General features: G+C 38.0%; 1 protein-coding gene across 2 annotated transcripts in view; it reads right to left on the bottom strand.

Annotated features, from left to right (window-relative positions):
* KCNMB4 (potassium calcium-activated channel subfamily M regulatory beta subunit 4) overlaps positions 1 to 9,390 on the bottom strand; it is a 64,718-nt gene extending 55,328 nt beyond the window's left edge. The window contains exon 1 of one of the 2 annotated variants that reach the window (XM_009425837.5): positions 8,517 to 9,390. In XM_009425837.5, coding sequence (XP_009424112.1) covers positions 8,517 to 8,852 — 336 coding nt within the window. In that variant the 5' untranslated portion in view covers positions 8,853 to 9,390. The remainder of the gene's footprint in view (positions 1 to 8,516) is intronic. The other variant, XM_001156630.6, reaches the window with a different exon arrangement.
* Positions 9,391 to 20,619: the final 11,229 nt, after the last annotated feature.

The raw sequence follows: 20,619 nt of genomic DNA, 5'->3' as shown, positions 1-20,619 counted from the left end.
CTTACTGCAGCCTTGACCTCCTCAGCTCAAGCAAGGAGCCTTAGCCTCCTGAGTAGCTAGGACTACAGGTGTGTGTCATCATGTCTGGCTATTTTTTTTTTTTTTAATTTTTGTAGAGATGTGGTCTTGGCTATGTTGCCCAGGCTGATCTTGAACTCCTGGCCTCAAGCAATCCTCCTGCCTCAACCTCCCAGAGTATTGGTATTACAGGTGTGAGCCACCACGCTCAGCCAGAATGTGCATCTCTAACAAGTTCACAGATAATTCTGATGCTGCCCGTCCACCGACCATATTTTGAAAACCACCGGTTTGGAGGAAGAAATAGACTAGCCATAAACTCAATGAACAGATATGGTAATCAAAGCAAAAGATAGCACTGAACAAGAGAGCGGCAGTGAAATTTATAAAAAATATGAATACCAGAGAATGATGATACAATTAACAGAAACAAAAAACTCCAGAATAAAAGTGGGTTTGGGAGAAATAGTGATGAATTTTGTTGCCATTTTTATCCTTGAAACAGAGAAAACAAAAGGTAATTAAAATAAGAATTACAAATTCAGCACTCACTATAGAGTATTATCGTCTGGTTTTCCCTTCTTTAGGTCTATTTTAAAATAAAACTGTTTGGATAAAGACAATCATGAATATATTTATTACAAAGAACAAAATGGACTAAATTTCTACTTTCTAGGATTTAGTTTTCTCCAGTGAAATATAATATCAATATATGCTGCTGCAATATAGTTAGATTAAAACCAGTAAACTGAACATTAGATGAGGTTTCAAAGTCCATTTGATCAACTACATCAATTACATGAAGACAAAGCAAGTCTAGATATTTTTTCACATGTGCTTCAGTATAAAGAGACCATCTAGTAACCTAATCTGTTGGATTACAGTACTCAAGAAAGCACTTACTTAAAATAAATGTATCCTAGTTTATTTACAAAAATGGCCACAGAATCAAATAACTTAATAAACACAATGATTTACAAGTATTATATTGGTTATTTTAAAAGAATAGAAGAGGATATTACAACAAAAAGTTGTAAGTACAATTTTTTACACATTAATTTATGTGTTGTAGAGAATACCTAAGGCTCAGCATGAGGAATGGTTGGAAACATATGCAATGTTAAAAACTATTCTGTTCAGTATTTTACTGTGAGTAATTATGGTAATTGTAATATAAATGTACTGCTGATCTAGGAACTAAACTGAATTGAAATTCTGCTAAGGACTGAAAAAAAATTTAAACCCAAAGGAAATAAAACTTGACATCTTCATTCATAAATAAGTGCCCAAAACATTTTAAATAAACAAAATGTGTCAACTTATAAAAAGCTATATAATGAGGCAAGTTTGTGATCAAATAAATGTATTTTGTAAGCAAATTATAACTGATATGTATTGTAATGTCACAAATCTCTTTTGATTTTTAGCTTCTGATTCTTTTTTATGCATAAGTTTTGGGGACCTTACAGATATAATTGAGATCTTCATAAATGACATCCACAAATGGGGGTTGGAGATAGATTACGATAATCTCAGACAGATAGATCATAGCATCCTGCAGATTAGATTGCTTTTGTTTTAGAAATGGAGTCTTGCTCTGTCACCCAAGCTAAAGTCCTAAAGCACATACTTAAATTTAGCTCACTGCAGTCTTGTACTCCTAGGCTCAAGTAATCCTCCCTCCTCAGCCTCCAGAGTAGCTGGGACTACAGGTGTGCACCACAATGATCAGCCAATTTCCTTGATATTTTTTTTAAGAGATGGGATCTTACTATGTGGTACAGGCCTCAGCCTCCCAAGTAGCTGGGATTATAGGTAAGAGCCACCACACCCAGCCCAAATTAGATTGTTTCTAAAGAGATATTCTGACCATGCCTTTAAATATCTAATCATAAGTCACCTACTCAAAAACCGTCCTTGACTTCTGTATTAGTTTCCTATTGCTGCTGTAACACAAACTTAGTGGCTTAAAATGGCACAAATTTATTATCTTACAATTCTGGAGGTCAGAATCTAGAATGTGTCTCACTGGGCTAAAACCAAGATGCCAGGCTGCGTTCTCTTCTGAATGCCTAGCGGAAAATTCATTTTCTTGCCTTTTACCACTTCCTTGGAGAAGGAGTCTACATGCTTTTTTTGGCGCATGGCCCTCTTCTATATTCAAAGCTAGCAATGGCTGGTTGGATCTTTCTCAAACTCTATCACTCTGACCTTCTGCCTCTGTCTTCTACTTTTAAGTACCTTGTGATTCCATTGGGATTGTCTGGATAACTCAGGATAATCTCCTTATTTTAACATCAACTGTTTAACAACCTTAACTCGCTCTTTAATTTCTCTTTGCTATGTGACATAAGACACTTACAGTTTTTGAGGGTTAGGATGTGGACATCGTGGAAGGGAGACATTATTCCTCCTACCATGGCTTCCCAGTGTCTAGCAAACCCATCCTGGCTGCCTGGGTCTTCTACACTGTGGGCTCGAATTTACTCTCCCGCCTTACCCCCAAGACTTCATTTTATGTGCCCTGTGTTCCACACACACCAGTCCATCCAGATCCCCCAACACACCCCACACTTACACAGCTCATAGCTTTGTTTCTTGCATTTTATCTTCTTTGATGTTCTCTTCATTCCGCCCTGCCTCCCTTTACTCACCACCAAGATGAAACTCTGTTCATCCTCGGACTTATAGCAAATGCTTCTTTCTCCATGAAGCCTTCCCCCTAACTTTTTCCCTCTGGATATTCATATCATAATGTTTGTACCTCTCTGTAGAACTTGACATTCTGCCTTGTTTGACAGTTATTTGTGTCCTTATCTCCTCTGCTAGGTAATAATTTCCTTGAGGACAGAGACTCATGGATTCATCCTCATATTTAATGTCTGTTAGGCATATGCAAAACTGAACCCTTGATTTTCATCCACACTCCTCCAGACCTACTATTCCTTTAGTTTTTCCCATCACTAAAAGCACCCCCGTTCACCCAGTTGCACTTGACACAAACTTTGGAGCCATTCTCAACTCCTCTTTCCCTCATTCTTCATATCCAATTCATTAGTAAATTTTACCAGTGCTACCCACTGATCTAAGCCACCACCATCTTTTGCCTGTCCTACAGGACTTCCTGTTTCAAGTCTTGCCTCTGCACCTCTCACTGCACAAGTCAGAATGTGTGCATGTGCATGTAAACATACATATAAATTCTATTTTCAACTCAGCAGCGAGAGGGATCATTTGCATTTTTTAAAAGTCTAAGTCTGATGATATTTCAGCCCCGCTTAATGTCACAGATTCCCATCACGCTTGGAATAAAATCCAAAGTCCATACCGTGTTCTTTAGGACCCTAACCTCATTTCCCACTGTCCACCTTGCTCACTGTGGTCCAACCTCACTTTCGCCCTCATAGTTCCTCACACAGACACTTGTCACAGGGCCTTTGCATTTGCTATTTCCTCAGCTGGTGGACACTCCTGTCTCCAGATAGCCACATGATTCATTACTTATATCCCTTCTGTCTCTGCTCATCCCCTCATGTTCTTTGGGTCTCTGTGTAAATGTCACTTCATCAGAGCGGCCTTCCCTGACCACCCTGTCTAAAAGAAGAGCCCTTCACGTATTTTGTCACTGTCTATACTCTTATCCTGCCCAAATTTTCTTTAACCACCTATCATTACATGACATGGCATTATACATTTATTTCTTGTCTGTTACTTCCCAGCAGAATATAAGTTCCATGAGTGCAGGAACTTTGTTTTGACCTATATTCTAGTCTCAGCACCTGAATGCACACATAGCACAGGATACGTGTTTCATGAATATTTGTTAAGTGAACAAATTCATCTTTGTATGCCCTCTTGTTTCTTGCCCAGTTCTTTGATCATTGTAATAGATGCTGAAAAAGGATTTCCTGATTGAATTTTATGTATATACCAAACATTATATAATATCATCTCCAAAGGAAAAACAACCAAGAAATGCCGCTTTTTCAAGATAAATAAAGGTTACAAAGAAGTCATCACAATTCTGCTTAGCCTTTTATCATGTAGTTCTGATATGATGGATGTCTCTAGAGCGCAAAATGTATCAAACTGAATGTTCCAGGAAGGAGTTCAGAAACAATTCCAGGCAGGCCACACTGCCTCTCCTACAGTGCACTGGGACAGGGTACATGAGTGGATGTGGAGAGGGCCTAGGTGACTGTGAGCCACCATGCCCTGTAGTTAGGTACATCCAACTTCAGAAAACATAATGCCTGAAGCCTTATTCAGTCCCACCTAAGTTTTTCTTCTCCTTAATGCATTTCTCTCACTTTTAGAGTACTGGTTTCTTAGAAGGAGCCTTTTATCCTTTGTTTCTAGGTTTTTATTATTAGAGGAAGGGAAAAAAAAACCTCAAAATAAAAATAAACATATAGACTGGGCGTGTTGGCTCACGCCTGTAATCCCAGCACTTTGGGAGGTTGAGGCAGGGGGATCACATGAGGCCAGGAGTTGGAGACCCGCCTGGCCAACATAGTGAAACCCTGTCTCTACTAAATATACAAAAATTAGCTGGGCGTGGTAGCACATGCCCGTAAGCCCAGCTACTTGGGTGGCTGATGCAGGGGAATCGCTTGAACCCAGGAGGCGGAAGTTGCAGTGAGCTGAGATCATGCCACGGCACTCCAGCCTGGACAACAGAATGAGACTCAAAAATAAATAAATAAATAAATGAAATAACCATATTATCTCTAATCACTCACTCTGTCTTGTCTCACATACAAGAGGGCAGTTTTAAAAACTCACCTTTTTTTTTTTTTTTGGCCATCCAATGTATATAATTATGCAAATGCAAATGTCTGGAATCAAGTTCATTTCATTTAAACTTACTGGTTTTAAACTATTATTTACATAATAATTTTAAATAATACTCTCCCTTTCCTTCAGAATTTCCTTTTATACCGACTCCCTAAATTCAGTAGCACTGGCCGCGCGCGGTGGCTCATGCCTGTAATCCCAGCACTTTGGGAAGCCAAGGCAGGGGTGGATCACGAGGTCAGGAGATCGAGACCATCCTGGCTAACATGGTGAAACCTCATCTCACTAAAAATAGAAAAAATTAGCCAGGCGTGGTGGTGGGCACCTGTAGTCCCAGCTACTCGGGAGGCTGAGGCAGGAGAATGGCATGAACCAGGGAGGCGGAGCTTGCAGTGAGCCGAGATCATGCCACTGCACTCCAGCCTGGGCGACAGAGCGAGACTCTGTCTCAAAAAAAAAAAAAAAAAAAAAAAAAAAAAAATTCAGTAGCACCAACAATATCTTTTAATCTGAAGAGACAAATATTAATCACAATGACTCCTTTTTGGTTCTCAGGTTGTTTTTCTTGCACAGCAGATGAGAACATTTTCTAAGACAGTGGTTTTTGAATCTTGTCTTCACATTAGAATCATCACAGAACTTTTAAAAAACATCAATGCCCAGGCCCCACCCAAGACCAAATCAGAATCTTGGAGAGTTGGACCCAGCCATAAGAACTTCTTTTTAAAGTTCCCCTGGTGATTCTAAGGTACAGCCATAGGTGAGAACCAAAGCTCCTAGCATATACAACTGTGAGTCACCAAGAGATAGTGCAGTGACTGGAATAGTAGCAAGAGGAAGTTGACCCCGAATTTAGATTTTGCTATGGTTAATCCACAGAGATAATCTCCCTGTGGACAATTTGTTGCCTTGAATACTCTATTACAAGACTGGATATAGTGATTGCTTTAGACAATAAGGATATGATTCAAAATACAAATAAATTCAGTAGGAACTCAAGGTATTTTAAAGAAATTATTAGTCAAAGATCAAATTTACTCACAGTATCTTCTTCAGCAGCTTATGGCTTAAGAAATTCTGTATTTGCAATGTATTCTTTCCCTCTCCTGCCTCTTACTGTAATTAATGCAGGAAACTCAAGGGAGAGGAAAAACTCCTTATTCTATTTTTCTAAGAAGTGATTTCCTAAGTGGTTTCTTGTGTTGGTGGGTCATGAAGAAAAGCCTGGAGGCGGCTGGGATTCAATACACTGTTGAGAATCTAGACATTCTACAAAGAAACAGAGGGGAAGCATAGGCCTTCAATAAAGAGGTAAAGTAAGGCAAAGAAAAGATCTAGGCAGCCAAGATCCAACAGGAATGGACAATGGGTATTGCCTAATTGCAGGGACACTGTGGAAACACTCTGCTTATGTACATGACTCTGGCATAATATTTTTATTACATTGAATTTTTCCATCACACTGCCTATAAGAATTTCCAAATTGAGCATTTATTGGTCAAAAATAGAAAGGTGATGCTAAAGAACAAACTTACAGTCTATAAATGCTACAACATAATTATAATCTGGATAAAGAGATATAAATTGGTTTGGCTGAGAAAACCTTGACTAAAACGAATAGGATGTTGTCCATGACTTCTGTAACATAAATATATTCTTCTCCAGTTCTGTCAGTTCCTGAATACTTTACTTTATAAAATGTATTTTGTTCAGGTACTTTTTCAAAACAACTGTTGCCAAGATCTGAACTGGCACTGGAAAATAAATGATTATTTTCAGGGGAGAGAGAGAGAAAGAAAAGAGAGAGGAGAAATCTTAGTATTACATAAAGCATTGTGATTGCTTCTAGGTAATTTAAAAATCAACGTCCCAATGATTTCAATGTACTTTTTCTGCCAGATACTTCAAACTGCCTGAAAATTGTGAAGCAGTCTTTTTGTAATAAATTATAATTTGTCCTTGTCTTGATTAGATATTAGCCATTTATTAATGTGTGTGCATATATATGTATATATAGATATGAAATTTATTAGTGCCTGAACCACTATCTTAAAATAATTAGCAACGTTTCACCAACTATAACAACTTCTAAATGATGAACTGCCATATAATTTCTAAATCATTACTACTGGTTGGCACTTATCTTTGACATTATTGATTTAATTCTAAAAAAAAAATGATGTTTCTAAAACCCTGAGATTTCTTTTTAAATTCCTGAGCATTAAGAGGATCAAGTTACAACATTTGTCTTTGAGACGTTATCACCTCTTCAAGATCTTTAACATTATACTCCAAATTCTATATTCTTAGTCCTATATTTACTGCTTATGTATTATCGATATTTTTTAAGGTAAATCAATATTCATTTGTCGACAGGAGCATTTTTTTTTGAGAGGAGTCATTTATATTTTTAAAAAGAAATATTTTTTAAATGTCTCAAATTCAAGAATTTACTGTTCAGGAGGTAAGACCACAAGTTTTATTGCAGAGTGACGGTAAGCTTGTTTTAAATACTATTATAATATTAATGTAGAATTTTTTTCTTTTGGATTAATATAAATATATCTTGTTAGAGTTAACAAAGTTTTCCTGTGAACACAAGATGCATTCCCTTTTGGACTGTTTTTCTGCTTGATCCCTCAAAAAAAGGAAAAATGTCAATAACTTTTAAAAAGATACATACCTTTGATAGTTAAGCAACAAGGAGAGCAGAAAAGATCAAGGGAAGTAAAAACGGAACCAAAACCAGGTGCACTACAAAGCTCAATTAGTTCACAGGCTAAGGACACTGCTTTTTATAAGTTATTTTTCTCCATTGGGAACAGTTTTCTGAGACTTCCTCTCTCTGCTCTCCATCCCGGGAGTCCTAACCAGGTTTTATCTTTTTTTTTTTTTTTTCTTTTTCTTTTTCTTCTTGCTTGCTTTCGAGACCAAAAGAAGTTGTCAGAGAAGTCATATTAGGTACATTTCACTGAAGGTTTTCTATTTTCAGCAAGTTTTACTGTTCTCCAGACGACTCCTGACTGTCTCTAAACACAAAGGGTAACTAGGCTCCCTGTAGACTCTTTTGAGAATCTATTTCATGAAAACTAGGAGCCCTCTGTACTTCCCAAAATGGACCCGCAATATTCCACATTTGATTCCAGGTCGTTTGTCAAGCCACAAAAGCTTATCTTTGAACCCCAAGTTGAAAATGCCTATGTAGAGCGAAAAGGTGAGGAACTCTCTCACAACTTTCGAGAGTCCCCTCGACCTTTCAAGGAAGGTCATTCCATCTGAGTTCTAGATGAGACCAGCTGAAGCTCGGACCTTGACCGTGAGCTGGAGTAGGTGGATCCCCGCTAACCACTGGCTTTAAATGGAGGAAAAGTTAACTTTCTTGGCTCCTTGCACTTCTCCAAACCCAGTCCGGTAGGCGCAGGACCCGGACTGGGTCGAGGCCTCAAAATCTGAGACCAGGCAAGACAGGTTTTAAAGTAAGCCTCTGGGCACCACTGGTCGCCGCGCGTAAACCCACCTGAAAAGACTGGAGCCCTGGGGCTCCCTAATGTAGTCATTCCTGGCTTGAGCACAGCCTGCGCCACCTGGTCTCCTCCTAGCAATGCGAGCACACGCCGAACCCTCCCCGCGCGGAGTCTAACACCGACGCTGCCTCCAAACCTCCCTCGCGGGGAGCCCCTGGGTGCGCGGGGCGTTCTTACCTTGGGGTTGGTCAGGAGCTGGTGCTCGTCGCTGTGCAGCAGCGCCCTAGAGTTGGACTCAGAGTTGTTCACGTAGACCTGGACGCAGGGGTACTGCGAGGTGCCCCTGCAGTCGGCGCCACAGGTGAAGGTGCACTCGAACACCTCGCCGATCTGCTGCACCGACAGCACCGTGCAATTGGCCTCCGTGGCTTGCAGATCCTGCAGCGCGGGACTCAGCCAGCAGAAGCCGAAGATGAAGAGCGACACGACGCCGGAGATGATGAGAAACAAGCCGAGCCGGATGCTCTTGTCCTCGGCTTCCGTGTACTCGTAAGCCACCCGGAGCTTCGCCATCGCCCCCCACTCTCGGCGGCTGGCGTGCTCCCCCCGCCCCCTCCCGCCCCCGGCGCCGAGCCCGACTGCCTCGGGCGGGAGGAGCCGCCGCCGCCACCGCCGCCGCCGCGCGACAGCAGGGGAGTGGGCGGCGAGGGGGAGCGCGCGAGAACAAAGGGGCCGAGGCCAGCGACGCCCCCGGCGGCGGCGGCGGCAGCGCCCCCCAGCCCCCCAGCCGCCGCCTGGGCCCCGCGGTGCAGCAGCCGCTTCAGAGCCTCCTGCACCCTCGGGCGCGGGGAGCGCACGGACCGCTCCAGCTTCCAGCGCCCCCTGCCAGCCTCCGCCCCCGCACTCTCCCCGCCTCCCCCACCCCGCCTCCTCTCGTCGGGTGTCTCTCTGTCTCCATCGCCCGCTGGCCGCTACTCCGCTGACTCGCCCGGCAGCTGCCCCAAGGCTAAGAGTGTCTGAGCTGGGGCGAGCCCGGGGGCTCCCCCGTGCAGGAGGAGGCTCCGCCCCGCCCCGTCCGCAGCAGACCCGGGCCCTTCCGCCCCGCCCCGCTCCGCCCCGCCCCGCCCGGGGGCGTCTCCTTTGGGCGAGGGGCTGACGGGCACAAGCGACAGCGGCGACTTGCAATCGGAATCTTCGCTCAGTCCCCTTAGAGGGACGTCCGAGATGAAAGATTAAGATCAATTTAGCTTAACCGGAGGGAAGTTAAAATAATAATAATAATAAGAGGGGAGGGTGGAGTTCAAGTGGAGCGGCGGGAATCTTGAACTCCAAACGAGTACTGGTCACCTGCAGGGAGAGCAGCCAGGCTCCGGGCGCACCCCGGGAAGCGGGCACGGGTGGCGGTGTGGGAGGACACGAGCCGTCCAGGCCGGGCGGATCGAGGTGAAAGCCCCAGGCTAGCGGTGTGCGCTGGGAGGTCCCCGGGGACGACTGAATCGCAGGTTCCCATGCCACGGGCGGGCTGGCGCGCGGCGGTGCCGGAGGCGTGACCCAGCCGCGCCCACGCCGCCAGCGGCTGCGCCCAAGGGAGCGCAGTAACCGTCCAGTCCCAGGACTTGGGCCTCCTAACCGTCTTGGCGCAGACCCGCGCCCCCTGACCCTGCTGCGGCCGGGAGGGCTGCAGGATTGGAGTTAAACAAGCTGAGTCAGGTGGAGTTTGCTGTGGAGGCAATGTGCGTGGGGGCAGGAGGCTGGACGAAGGAAACTTGCTGCTTAGGTCGTCGGTGACCCTTGTGGCAACTTAGGTCTCTGGCAGCCGAGTTGACCCCAACTTGATTTGCCCCCATGGCTGGGGCTGACTGAGACCAAAGGAAAAAGGTGGAGAGCTTTGCAGCCTGGAAAGAAATACCACTTTACCCATCAGAAAAGTACTCTTGCTTTGGGGCTCGCAAGAACAGAATCATTTCTGTCGTTTCCCTCCTTAGGAGTCTTGCCACCCCTGACCCGCCCCAGGATTTGTAGATGAGGTTTCCAGGAGCGCTGCTTAAAGCGACAGCGCCGGGCAGACCCACTTTGGGACAGGTACTGTTTCTAGACCTGTGTTCTGCTCTTAATTCTTGCCGCTGCTCCCTCCACCCCCAATTACGCTAACAATGCTTCAGCCTCTATTGTTTTCGGGACCTTTTTAAAGTTAGAATGACCTTTTCCCAAACTACACTTTTATCATAAAATCAAACTTGAGAACTATTTATATGTACATTTCGAAGAATAAAATCAGAATATTAACTTCCTTGCAAACTACATAAACTTTTTTTGTTTGCTTGTAAGTCTCAAATGAATAAACTCTTAATTATGTTCCTGATGAATACGGAAACATGGAATCATGGAATTCTTGACTTCTCTTTCCTGGACTTCAAATATTACTTAACTGGTATTGAGTACCTTTCGACTGCAGTTCTGATAACGTTATTTTGAAGCACTACATTATGACAGGTAACAAGTATTTCCCAGCAATGGGCAAATTAATTACAGGAAGATCCTAAGTGTCTTTTTCTCAATAGATTAAGAAGATGTAGAGTTTGAAAAACTTCCAAATTAGGAAGATGCTTTGTTCTCTAATACCTTTCAGGTTTTGAGATTTTCTTTTTTTAATTTAAATGTAAGAACTGTATTCTTTTCCTGTTAGCATAAAGACAATTGTGATTACATTGCTTAAAAGTGAGTTTAATAATTGAAATAGCATAACCCAAAATCACAAATCTTCAATCTGAATCTTTTTCCTATTGCAGGAAAAATAAAAAACATAGGAAATAATCTTTTTTTTCTATTGTTATAATCTTCTTTTCCAAGAAAGGAAAAGCTATGTCTAAGATCCGAAGCAATGATGAACAAATAACAAGATACAATTATTCTAGCTCAGTATGTTGAGGAACTGAAATGAGGCAGAATTAATTCCTATTAATGCACAGCAGTTGGGGGACTACCAATAATTTAATGAATATGGTTCGTTTTTCAATGATTCCAGAGCTCAAAGTCTTCTGTGAATGAAACCTCTGCCTCAAAACTGAAGTACGGTGGTCTAAGTCTAGGGAACAAAATCAGAAAATTCTATCTTATTTTAACTAAAATTCTTGAAGTTTTAAAATCCATTTTCTTTCAGTTCTGCATTTAGTCAATTTCTTTCTTGGCAATTATTCTTAAAGTATTTAAAGAAACTTGTGTCTTCTGTTCTTTAGACATTTTTCTCCTGTTTCCTGTTTTTAATTTAGCTTTTCTCTGAACACTTTTATCTTCACATCTTTATTGAAAGTCAAACGTATTAAGATTTCACAAATTAAATCAATTTCTATTTTATTCTTAACGAAACACTGTAAGTGTTTATTAGTTTTACTTACTTGAAGCGGAGCTGCTTTATCACATTCCCAAGGAAGATTGGATATGTCAGCCCCTCAGTTTCAGAATACAGGTCACCACTTACTAAGTCAGAATGGTAGTAAGAACTCCAGGAAAGCTCAGAAATGCTAAGCTCTGAGGTCACTTAAAATCTCTGTTCCCTGTGAAAGGTGGAAGTAGCACAGAAAAAGCAGCTAGTCCTTTCTTTGAATAGTGTTCCACCAATTAAGATTAAAAATGTAATATTAAGAACCAGACTGACTTATTTGATGTACATCGTCTGCAGTAGTTTTTCCAGTAGGATCATGGCCAGGTCTTGATAAAGTTCAATTTAAAAGAAAAAGCCTATCTAAACAAGGGCATCAAAGCCATGTTACTTATAATTTGTTCTCATGATCAATATTCAAAAAGTCCTGTGGCTGATGCTAAAGTTGCAGTATACAATATCATATGTATATATACTTTTTAATAAAAGATTCTAAAAATAATTTTAAGGCAGGCTTTTGTATCCTAGGAATAGAAGGGAATTTACAGCAGGTGGGAAAATTTTTTCAAAAATTGGCACATTATGAAGTTTTTTGATAACTGCCACTAAACACTTGAAAAGCGAAAATACATAGGAAAATAATGTATAATCACTTTTTCTATTAAAATTTACATTCTAGAGTTTAGACCTTTTTTACTAGATATTACACATGATGAAAGTATGAGTGATCCAACAAAGAAAACCATATAAAACCATTTTATATTTTCTTCTTGATTCAGCAGCTATAATTATAGATTTTGTTAATGTCATAGGAAATTGAGTTCCAGCTTGCTGATACCAAATTAATTTCCTTGCCATGCTCCATTATGAGTGTTAAATATTTGTTATTAGCCTCAGAATTTTAAATTCAAAATACATTTCCTATGTGGTCACTATTTTTTCTGATTGTTTTTTCCTGGCCATAAACTTCACCTATTAAAATGAGCATATAATTATTACTAAGAACACTACTTACTATTTCTAATTACAGTAAATTAGAACAGGAAGGGATTTTAACCATTGCCTAGTTCAACATTAACCAAGAAGCTCCCAGACTTTGCATTTTGCTTGTAATTGTAGTTATTTAAAATATTTTTTAAAAGCTCAAATTTATGTTTGTGTATGGCCTTTATGTTTGCAACTGAGGAAAGCAAAACACAGACAATCAATTCACATTTTTTCCATTAAAATTTACATTCTGGATAGATTAGCAAATTTTTAATACCATACTGGTAGTGCTCTAGAGTTCCTAGAATCTCACCAACTGTTGAGTCTTTCATGTTAACTGCAGTGAATCTGTATGGGAGAGATATACACAGGTATGTAGTAAAAGGGAAATCAGCTTTGGAACTTGAAACATAGAGGCCAAGAGGTTTTGGTCCCAGCTTTAGTAGTAAATAATTTGACACAAGGTAAATAATCCTCTTAGTCTATTTTCTGTTGCTATAACTGAATACCTGAGACTGGGTAATTTATAAAGAAACCTATTTCTTACAATTCTAGATGCTGGGAAGTCCAAGAGCATGACAGTAGTATCTGGTCAGGTCCTTGTGTACCCTAACATGGCAGAAGGCAGTTCCATAGCAAGAGAGCAAGAATGCCTATTAACTCAGGCCACTGTACATATAAAGCCACCAGTCCCATCAGGCCCCACAACCTGATGACCTTACTTAATCCTAATTATCTCCCAAAGGCCCCATCTCGAAATGCCATCAAAAATATGAATTTGGGGAATATGTTCTAACACATTAAATTTGGGGGACACTTTTAAACCATAGCAATATTAGTTTCCTCCTTGTCATACAAAAGGGTTGGTCTAGAAGACAGTTTTAGTATTCTAGTATCTAATTCCCATTTTTGTTTTGCCATGCACTTTAGAAAATTGGGTATTGCTATATAACAGTATCTAGTGAAGTTAAAAGGTCTTTAACAGAATCCAAAAACATGGAGAGCATGTCCTAGCATGATGGCTAACAGGAAGAGTGTTTGTCTTTAGAGAAATGGACCTACGTCGATGCAACACCTAATATAAGCTAGGTTATTTACAAGTGCCCTAATTTAACCTTCCCATGAAAAGAAGAGGGAAAAACATTCAGAGATTAGGTAATTTTTGCAAGGCTGCACACATATTGTGACAGGGCCAGGGGATTTTATATTTGCATTTTACATAGTATCTTATATTTAAGAAATACTAACCACTCGAAGATAATAAATTACTTAAAACAATTTTTCTACTATACTATGCCACTTCTAAGAAATTTGTTAACAAAAATGAAGTGTAGATAATACAAAAAGCATTTATGAATGGATTTAAAATGTGTTTCTATACTTATATTTAAGTACAGTTAGGCTTAATCAAAATCTCTACTGTGAAACCTGATTATGAAGGGGACGGTGAGTAGAGGCTGAAGGAACTAATAATTTAATCTGGTCCCCCTGCTTAATTTTACTCTGAATCACATTTGTGTTGAAAATAGCCTCTTCAGATGCTTAGCAAATAGTAGTAGTACTGTTTTATGTGGAACAGAGAGATTAAGTTAGGTTTCTAGTGGCTTGCTAAAAATTCAAGCTAAAATTCAAGGTAGAAGTAAATACAGGGAATAACTAGATGTGCAATAGTTATAAGGCAGAAGGAAATCCTATCCTCTGCACACTGAAAAGCATCATCGAATATTTCTAATAATACTTTTTTTTTTTTTTTGCCTTTTCTTGGACACTTCCAGTGATGGAAAGATATAACTCTTAATGATTTCTGGAGCTTTTGAAAAATTATAAACTGGTACTTTATTACTGTAGATTGAAATTTGCCTTGCCATAACAGCTATGTAATGGTCCTTATTCTGTCCTCTGGCGTTATGTAGGATAAAGATATTTTTAAGAATAAAGCCTTACATGAGGCAGGAGAATGGCGTGAACCTGGGAGGTGGAGCTTGCAGTGAGCCGAGATCGCACCACTGCACTTCCAGCCTGGGCGACAGAGCAAGACTCTGTCTCAAGACAAAAAAAAAAAAAATAAAATAAAATAAAGAATAAAGCCTTACAAATGACTCTACCTCAGAGGTGAGAAGACAGCCATTATGTCTCTCCTAGGCCTTTTGTTATGCACAACTTCCAGTTTCTTCAGTATTCTCTTTTGATATGATTTAGGAAACTAAGGTTTTACCCTTAGTCCAAAATGCTAAGAATAATAAGTCAAAGTTGGAAAGGATGCCCCACTTTAACATTCGAAAGTCTGAGCTTTTCTTTTCCATGATATTCCAATTTACAAACACTTCTAGGATAATGGATTTTGTTGTTCAATGACAGTGTCATTGCAAATGTAGGGAATTTGGATTCCTAATAGTGATATACAAGTCAACTAATATTCAAATTTTAGACCTATATTAAATCATTTAGAGTGAACTGAAAAAAATTATACAAAACTTTAGATAAAAAAAGGGAAATCTGGAAATAACTTTTTGAGCAGAGGAGTAACATGACTTGCATTTTTTAAAACTGAGATATAACTCATGCAATAGACAGCATGTTATATTTGAAGAATATTAACCACTTGAAGACAATAAGTTAAAACATTCAAAATAAAAAAACAAACATATCTTTCTCTTAAGAGGGGAAATATTTAACTCAAAGACAGCCCATTTTTCATGCACTGTTACATATGGTAATTAAAACTCCATCTTAAAATAAATGTTCAGTATGTAACAGATTTAAAGGTAGCTTTGAAACATTCTGGCTGCCCCAAATCTTTATTTTTATACATAAGAAGATGAAACTATTTATATCATTCCCTCATGTAATGTTTTCTCATTCAGATGTATAATTTTGAAGAATGTTTAATTTAAAAGTTTTCTCATTATAAATTAGTATCAAGAGGCCTGATTCTAAAAAGAATCAAGCAGACTCAGCGATTTGTGGACATCATACCACCCTTGAAATTTGAAGCATTCTTCCAAAATGTTTGAAGAATTCATGTATTATCATCAAAATTATCTTCATTATGCACTAGGAAATAGTTTGGCCTGGAAGAAAAAAGCATGTATTGTAAGTTTTAAAAGTAAATTATATGGTCAAAATGTCACTTAGGCCAAAAATAAATGCAAATCACAAAAACATTACATTTCAGGAAACACATACAAATTAGAGACCAGCTCTGATTCATAGTAAAGATTTGTTTTCCTCAGCTAGTGCCTTCAATTATTGTCTAAAAGAACTAACATTTTTGGCATAAAGCCAGTTTTATTTAATCTTCTCTAAGAAAGATGTCAAAACATTTTGGTGGTATGGTATGGCCTTTCAGGCCTAGAAATGAAAACTAAGATAAATTTCAAAAAGAATGAAAAATTGGCTTTGCTATGTAGAAGATTAAGTATTTTAGCACAGGTCAACTGGTTATCATATGCTATTAGACTATGCAATAATTTGGATTTTCAAGATAGAGAATCATGACAATTAGGACCTTGTGAATTTTGACACTTTCAAGAAGTCATTTAAATAATTGAGAGAAAACTGTACAATAAACATGGAAATGACTAGCTTTTTAAAAAGCCCTATAAATCTTGAGTTCTTATGATAAAGAGACATGTCACTAAAATCTTGTCACAGTATTTACACAACTGTTTAATTGGATTAAAAAACCTTCAATTAATGCATATGTAACTGATAATGTAATTCCCATTACATTATCAGTTTTTATACATACAAACTGAAGAGGAAATCTTAAGATCAGCAGAAATATTCCCAGGAAATAACTGAGATAAAAGCACTTTTGCTGTTTTATATTTATATATGGATTCAGCTTTCCTCCTGTTCTGCTAACAAATACTATTGTAGTAACATGGTTTCTGCCCTAGAACATTGGATGTTATAGGAAAAAGTAAATGAATGCCCCTGATACACAGGGATTATAATATTTAGTGGGATTTTAAGAAACAAGATTTTATTCTACTTAGTACTTGTACCCAGGAGATTGCACATTAATGCAACGTACAATTTCAGACTAAACATTTACGTCAAAACTTAAAAATTGTCTTTTTCCTCTTTCAAATGTAGAAATATACACGTAAATAAATCTGGTGAATACACACATACATATGATTACTATTTGTTGTGCTTTATTAATGTTTCACATTCCTACTCCTAACATCAAAAGAAAACAACTCTACATGTAAGTTCAATAAAGTTGTCTTTTGTAATTCTTTTTTGATTTAAATTTCTTTCCAAAGATATAGCAGTGATTTTAAGTATACCTTATCCATGATTCACAGAACAGCATATTCTTATGTACTTAAAGGTCAATGCTTTAAGTATATACCTTTTAGCCCTGATGACATCATAGTCTCCAACTTCAAATCAAGAAAAGGGTATCAGTACCTTAAAGAGCTGAAAAGAGGTCTCGAAGTAATCACATTCAACTTTTTATTTAAAAAGGCAGTCCTGTCAACTAATTGAGAGTCATTCAGTTTGTTTGCACATTGACTGAACCTTTACTTCATGAAGCAGCTAGTACTGTGTAGCACCTTAATATAGAAAAAGTCTGTTTCATTCAACTTCTCATTGGTTTGAGACTTGCCCTATTCCAGTTCTTCCTGTGTTTGATGACAACTGTCATGCCTCCCCTTAGTATTCTTTAGTTGTCTCCAAGACCTACATCTCATCAATTCTAAGATGCACGTTCTTTCCTCACATAATAGACACATTCTGTAATTGGCAGCTTGTCATAGTTGGAGTTTTGTCTTAGTGGTACATAAAATGGTGTCCCTTACAATTGATGGCAATCAGATTTGCTGAAATACAGTAATTATCTCACTTACTTTAACACTTTTTCAATGAGCCACAGGAACATTAAGACATTCAACTCCTTACCTTATGCACAGAACACTATCCAGCCAGTCTCTCCTAGGTTATGTTCTATGAGGTTAAATCTAACGCCTTACAAAGCAACTGATTTGAAAATCTGAATTAACTCAGTTACTTTTTAATATTGCACTGAAACCCCTTATTTGTCCTAGTTCTGCTCTTCCAGTCACAAGAATGAGCTTAATTGCCTTTCATTGACAGCTCTTGAATTTGATACCTGAAGACAAATACCATGTTTCCAAAATTGTATTCCTATTTGTTTTTAAAATTTACTCTAAAATGGGAACACTAAATTTCACCTCATGATGCTATTCTTCAGACAACAATGTATATAAAAACACACAGCATTTGCCAGGCAGCTAGAAGGCATGCTACTTCTCCATCCCCTTCTGCCTTCCCCAGGCATGGCAGCTCTTCTAATACAGCATTCAAACAGAAGATGACATTTCAGATGAGTGATTACTTCCAGTAGAGTGGGCTTCCTATCTTTTTCTGAGTGCTATATTTTTCTTAATGTAGCTGAAGATTACATTAGTATTTTTGGCAACAGGATCACAATTCTTACTGATCTATATATGAACCACTCAAATCATGTTATATTCCACCATTCTTTATTAACAATCAAAGTGCAAAACTAAGTAATTTTCTTGATTGAATGTATCCTATTTGATTCAACTCTACACACCAAACTACTTGGTTAGATTTAGATCCCAATTTTAACCTTCAGTGAGTTTATTTGCTTCATCTTCCAGATCTGTCATGTATTCATGGTATAATCAAAGTCACTGGTAATGCCAGTGGCAAGGAGACAGCCTTGTGACCTGCCATTAGGATCCAACTTTTAGAAAGTAAAGGCATCTCAATGTCTGGCTTAGTTCATTCTCCAGAGACTATCTCAATGGAACCTAGTTAGTAGATATTTCTAGATCTTATTAACTACATAGACAAACCATAGTTAATGTATTATACAATCCTGTTTCCACACACGTATAGGTTTTCAGCAACTTTTTGCAAAATTAAGCTATTAAATCTAAGTTAAATGAAATGAGTCCTACTGTACAGCCATGCTCAGATGCCACATATTTTATGAGCAATGGATATAACAAAGTGGAAGATCTATGGCTTGTGAATAGAAGAGGATTTATCAATTAGAGAAGCTATAGACTGGAAAAATTTGAAATATTTAAGTTATTGAAAATGCTTAAAAAGATTATTGTGAAAATGAAATTATAGCAAATGATAATTGAGTAAGCTATCTCAAAGCCCAATGCTTTAAATTATACTTTATTTTCAAATTGAAATATCAACTTTTATCAGTCAACAACTATCAAGCACCTGCTTTGTCCCAATTTCAGTGTCAAAAAGAAACAGACTAGTTATATATACTTTAAGAATTAACATAAACTTTCAGTTCTTAAAATGTATTATATCTAAGGAAAACTATTTGTGTAGTTAAGTCTCTGAAAATAGAGCTTTAGCATATAAATTATAATACCACCTAAATAATTATATTTGAAACCAAATAAAGGATTTCCCTTTGCAATTAAATAGCTTTTATTCCCAGAAAGCCAATCATAGTTTAATCTAAAAAATTTATTCAACATAGTGTACACATCTATTTCACTAGCTATATAGGGGGAAATTAACAGAATTAAAGCTTTGAAAGAAAATGTGAAATATAATTAGTTGGAGTCAGCCTCTTTACATGTATAACCACAAGTTATAAAATCAAGGCGTATTATAACTGTTATATTTAAAAAGTTCAAAGTAGTGTTTTAAATATTTCAAATAGAGTAATTTGTATTTTGAGTCCATAGCATGGTAATTTCTGATATTAACAAGTTATAAAAAGTTGGCTAACATGCAAGAGTTTCTTCATTTTGATGATTCAGGATAAAAAGAACTCAAAAAAATGGAAAAGTGTGCATTTAAAACTCTGTATATGGCAGTTAACAAAAAAAGAGAAAAAAAGATTACAGCCAAGACAACAAACCACTTGGTATGAGCTATCTTATTTTTCGGAGTCATTCATCAGTACCAGTCATGATCACGCTTCAGCTGAGACTTCAATCTATATTGTTGTTTATATTCATGAGAATAAAGATCCCCTTCCACATTTTTCTTCCTACTTGTTTTTTGTGGTTATGTAGGAAAAATTACATTTTATTTTACAAAGTGAATTACTAGGAAAAAATGTAATCTTTTTTTTCTACATTGATTTCTATGCTTTGACTCTGGTTTATGTCAAATAAGGTATAGTGTTCTGTGAAGGTTTGTGCACAATAGATAAAATGATTTACATAGTGCTATCTTTCTTACTGATGAGATGCTTTGGTTTAATTATGAAAGATAGAAAATCCTGTTTTTTATAGTGTTTCTCATATCTCAAAATGCATAGAAAAAGGTAAATTTTAAGCCACTTTATATTCCTGGTACACAAACACAGCAATGTCATAAATGTTTCATTTTCAAAAGATTTAGTTAATGCCAACAGACTTTTACTCTTCATAGAAAAATAGGTTAAAAATGAAAATTTAAAGGATCAAAACTCATTGCCTTTTTTCTACTCTCTAGTTCTGCTTTGGAAGCTTCAATCTTCTGATTTTTAAAATACAGTATTTGTATTTAGATGGGAAAAGAATCCACGAACTTGTAAATATGAGATATCTAGGCCAGCAAACTGAAGGTAAAGTCTACCCATTCCCACCTTATGGCTTACCTTCATTTGCACATTACTTCTTAAAGATAAATTTAAAGGTCTATCAAGAAATTTCTCATAAATTTTTCACAGAAGTACTTTGGTTGGGTTCCAAGAGTATTCAGAATGTTTTATTTCTAACGCTGCCACAACCCATTTAAAAAACTTTTCTCTGATTAATACTGTCTACATTTTTAACCTACAAGTGAAACGGTTCACTATATTTCCATTAAATTACTTGTTGGAAGCTGAAAAAGACATTTGAGTCACACCATTCAGTTTGATATCTGTAAAACTTCAGTTTGTTTCCTCTATTTTTCATGTTGAAGAAATAATTTCGCAATTTCAAATCAAAGCCAACACTGCAG

This window comes from Pan troglodytes, chromosome 10 (assembly GCF_028858775.2).
Source record: "Pan troglodytes isolate AG18354 chromosome 10, NHGRI_mPanTro3-v2.0_pri, whole genome shotgun sequence".
In the NCBI taxonomy this organism is placed as follows: Eukaryota; Metazoa; Chordata; class Mammalia; order Primates; family Hominidae; genus Pan; species Pan troglodytes.
This window is presented reverse-complemented; position numbering and strand designations above follow the sequence as displayed.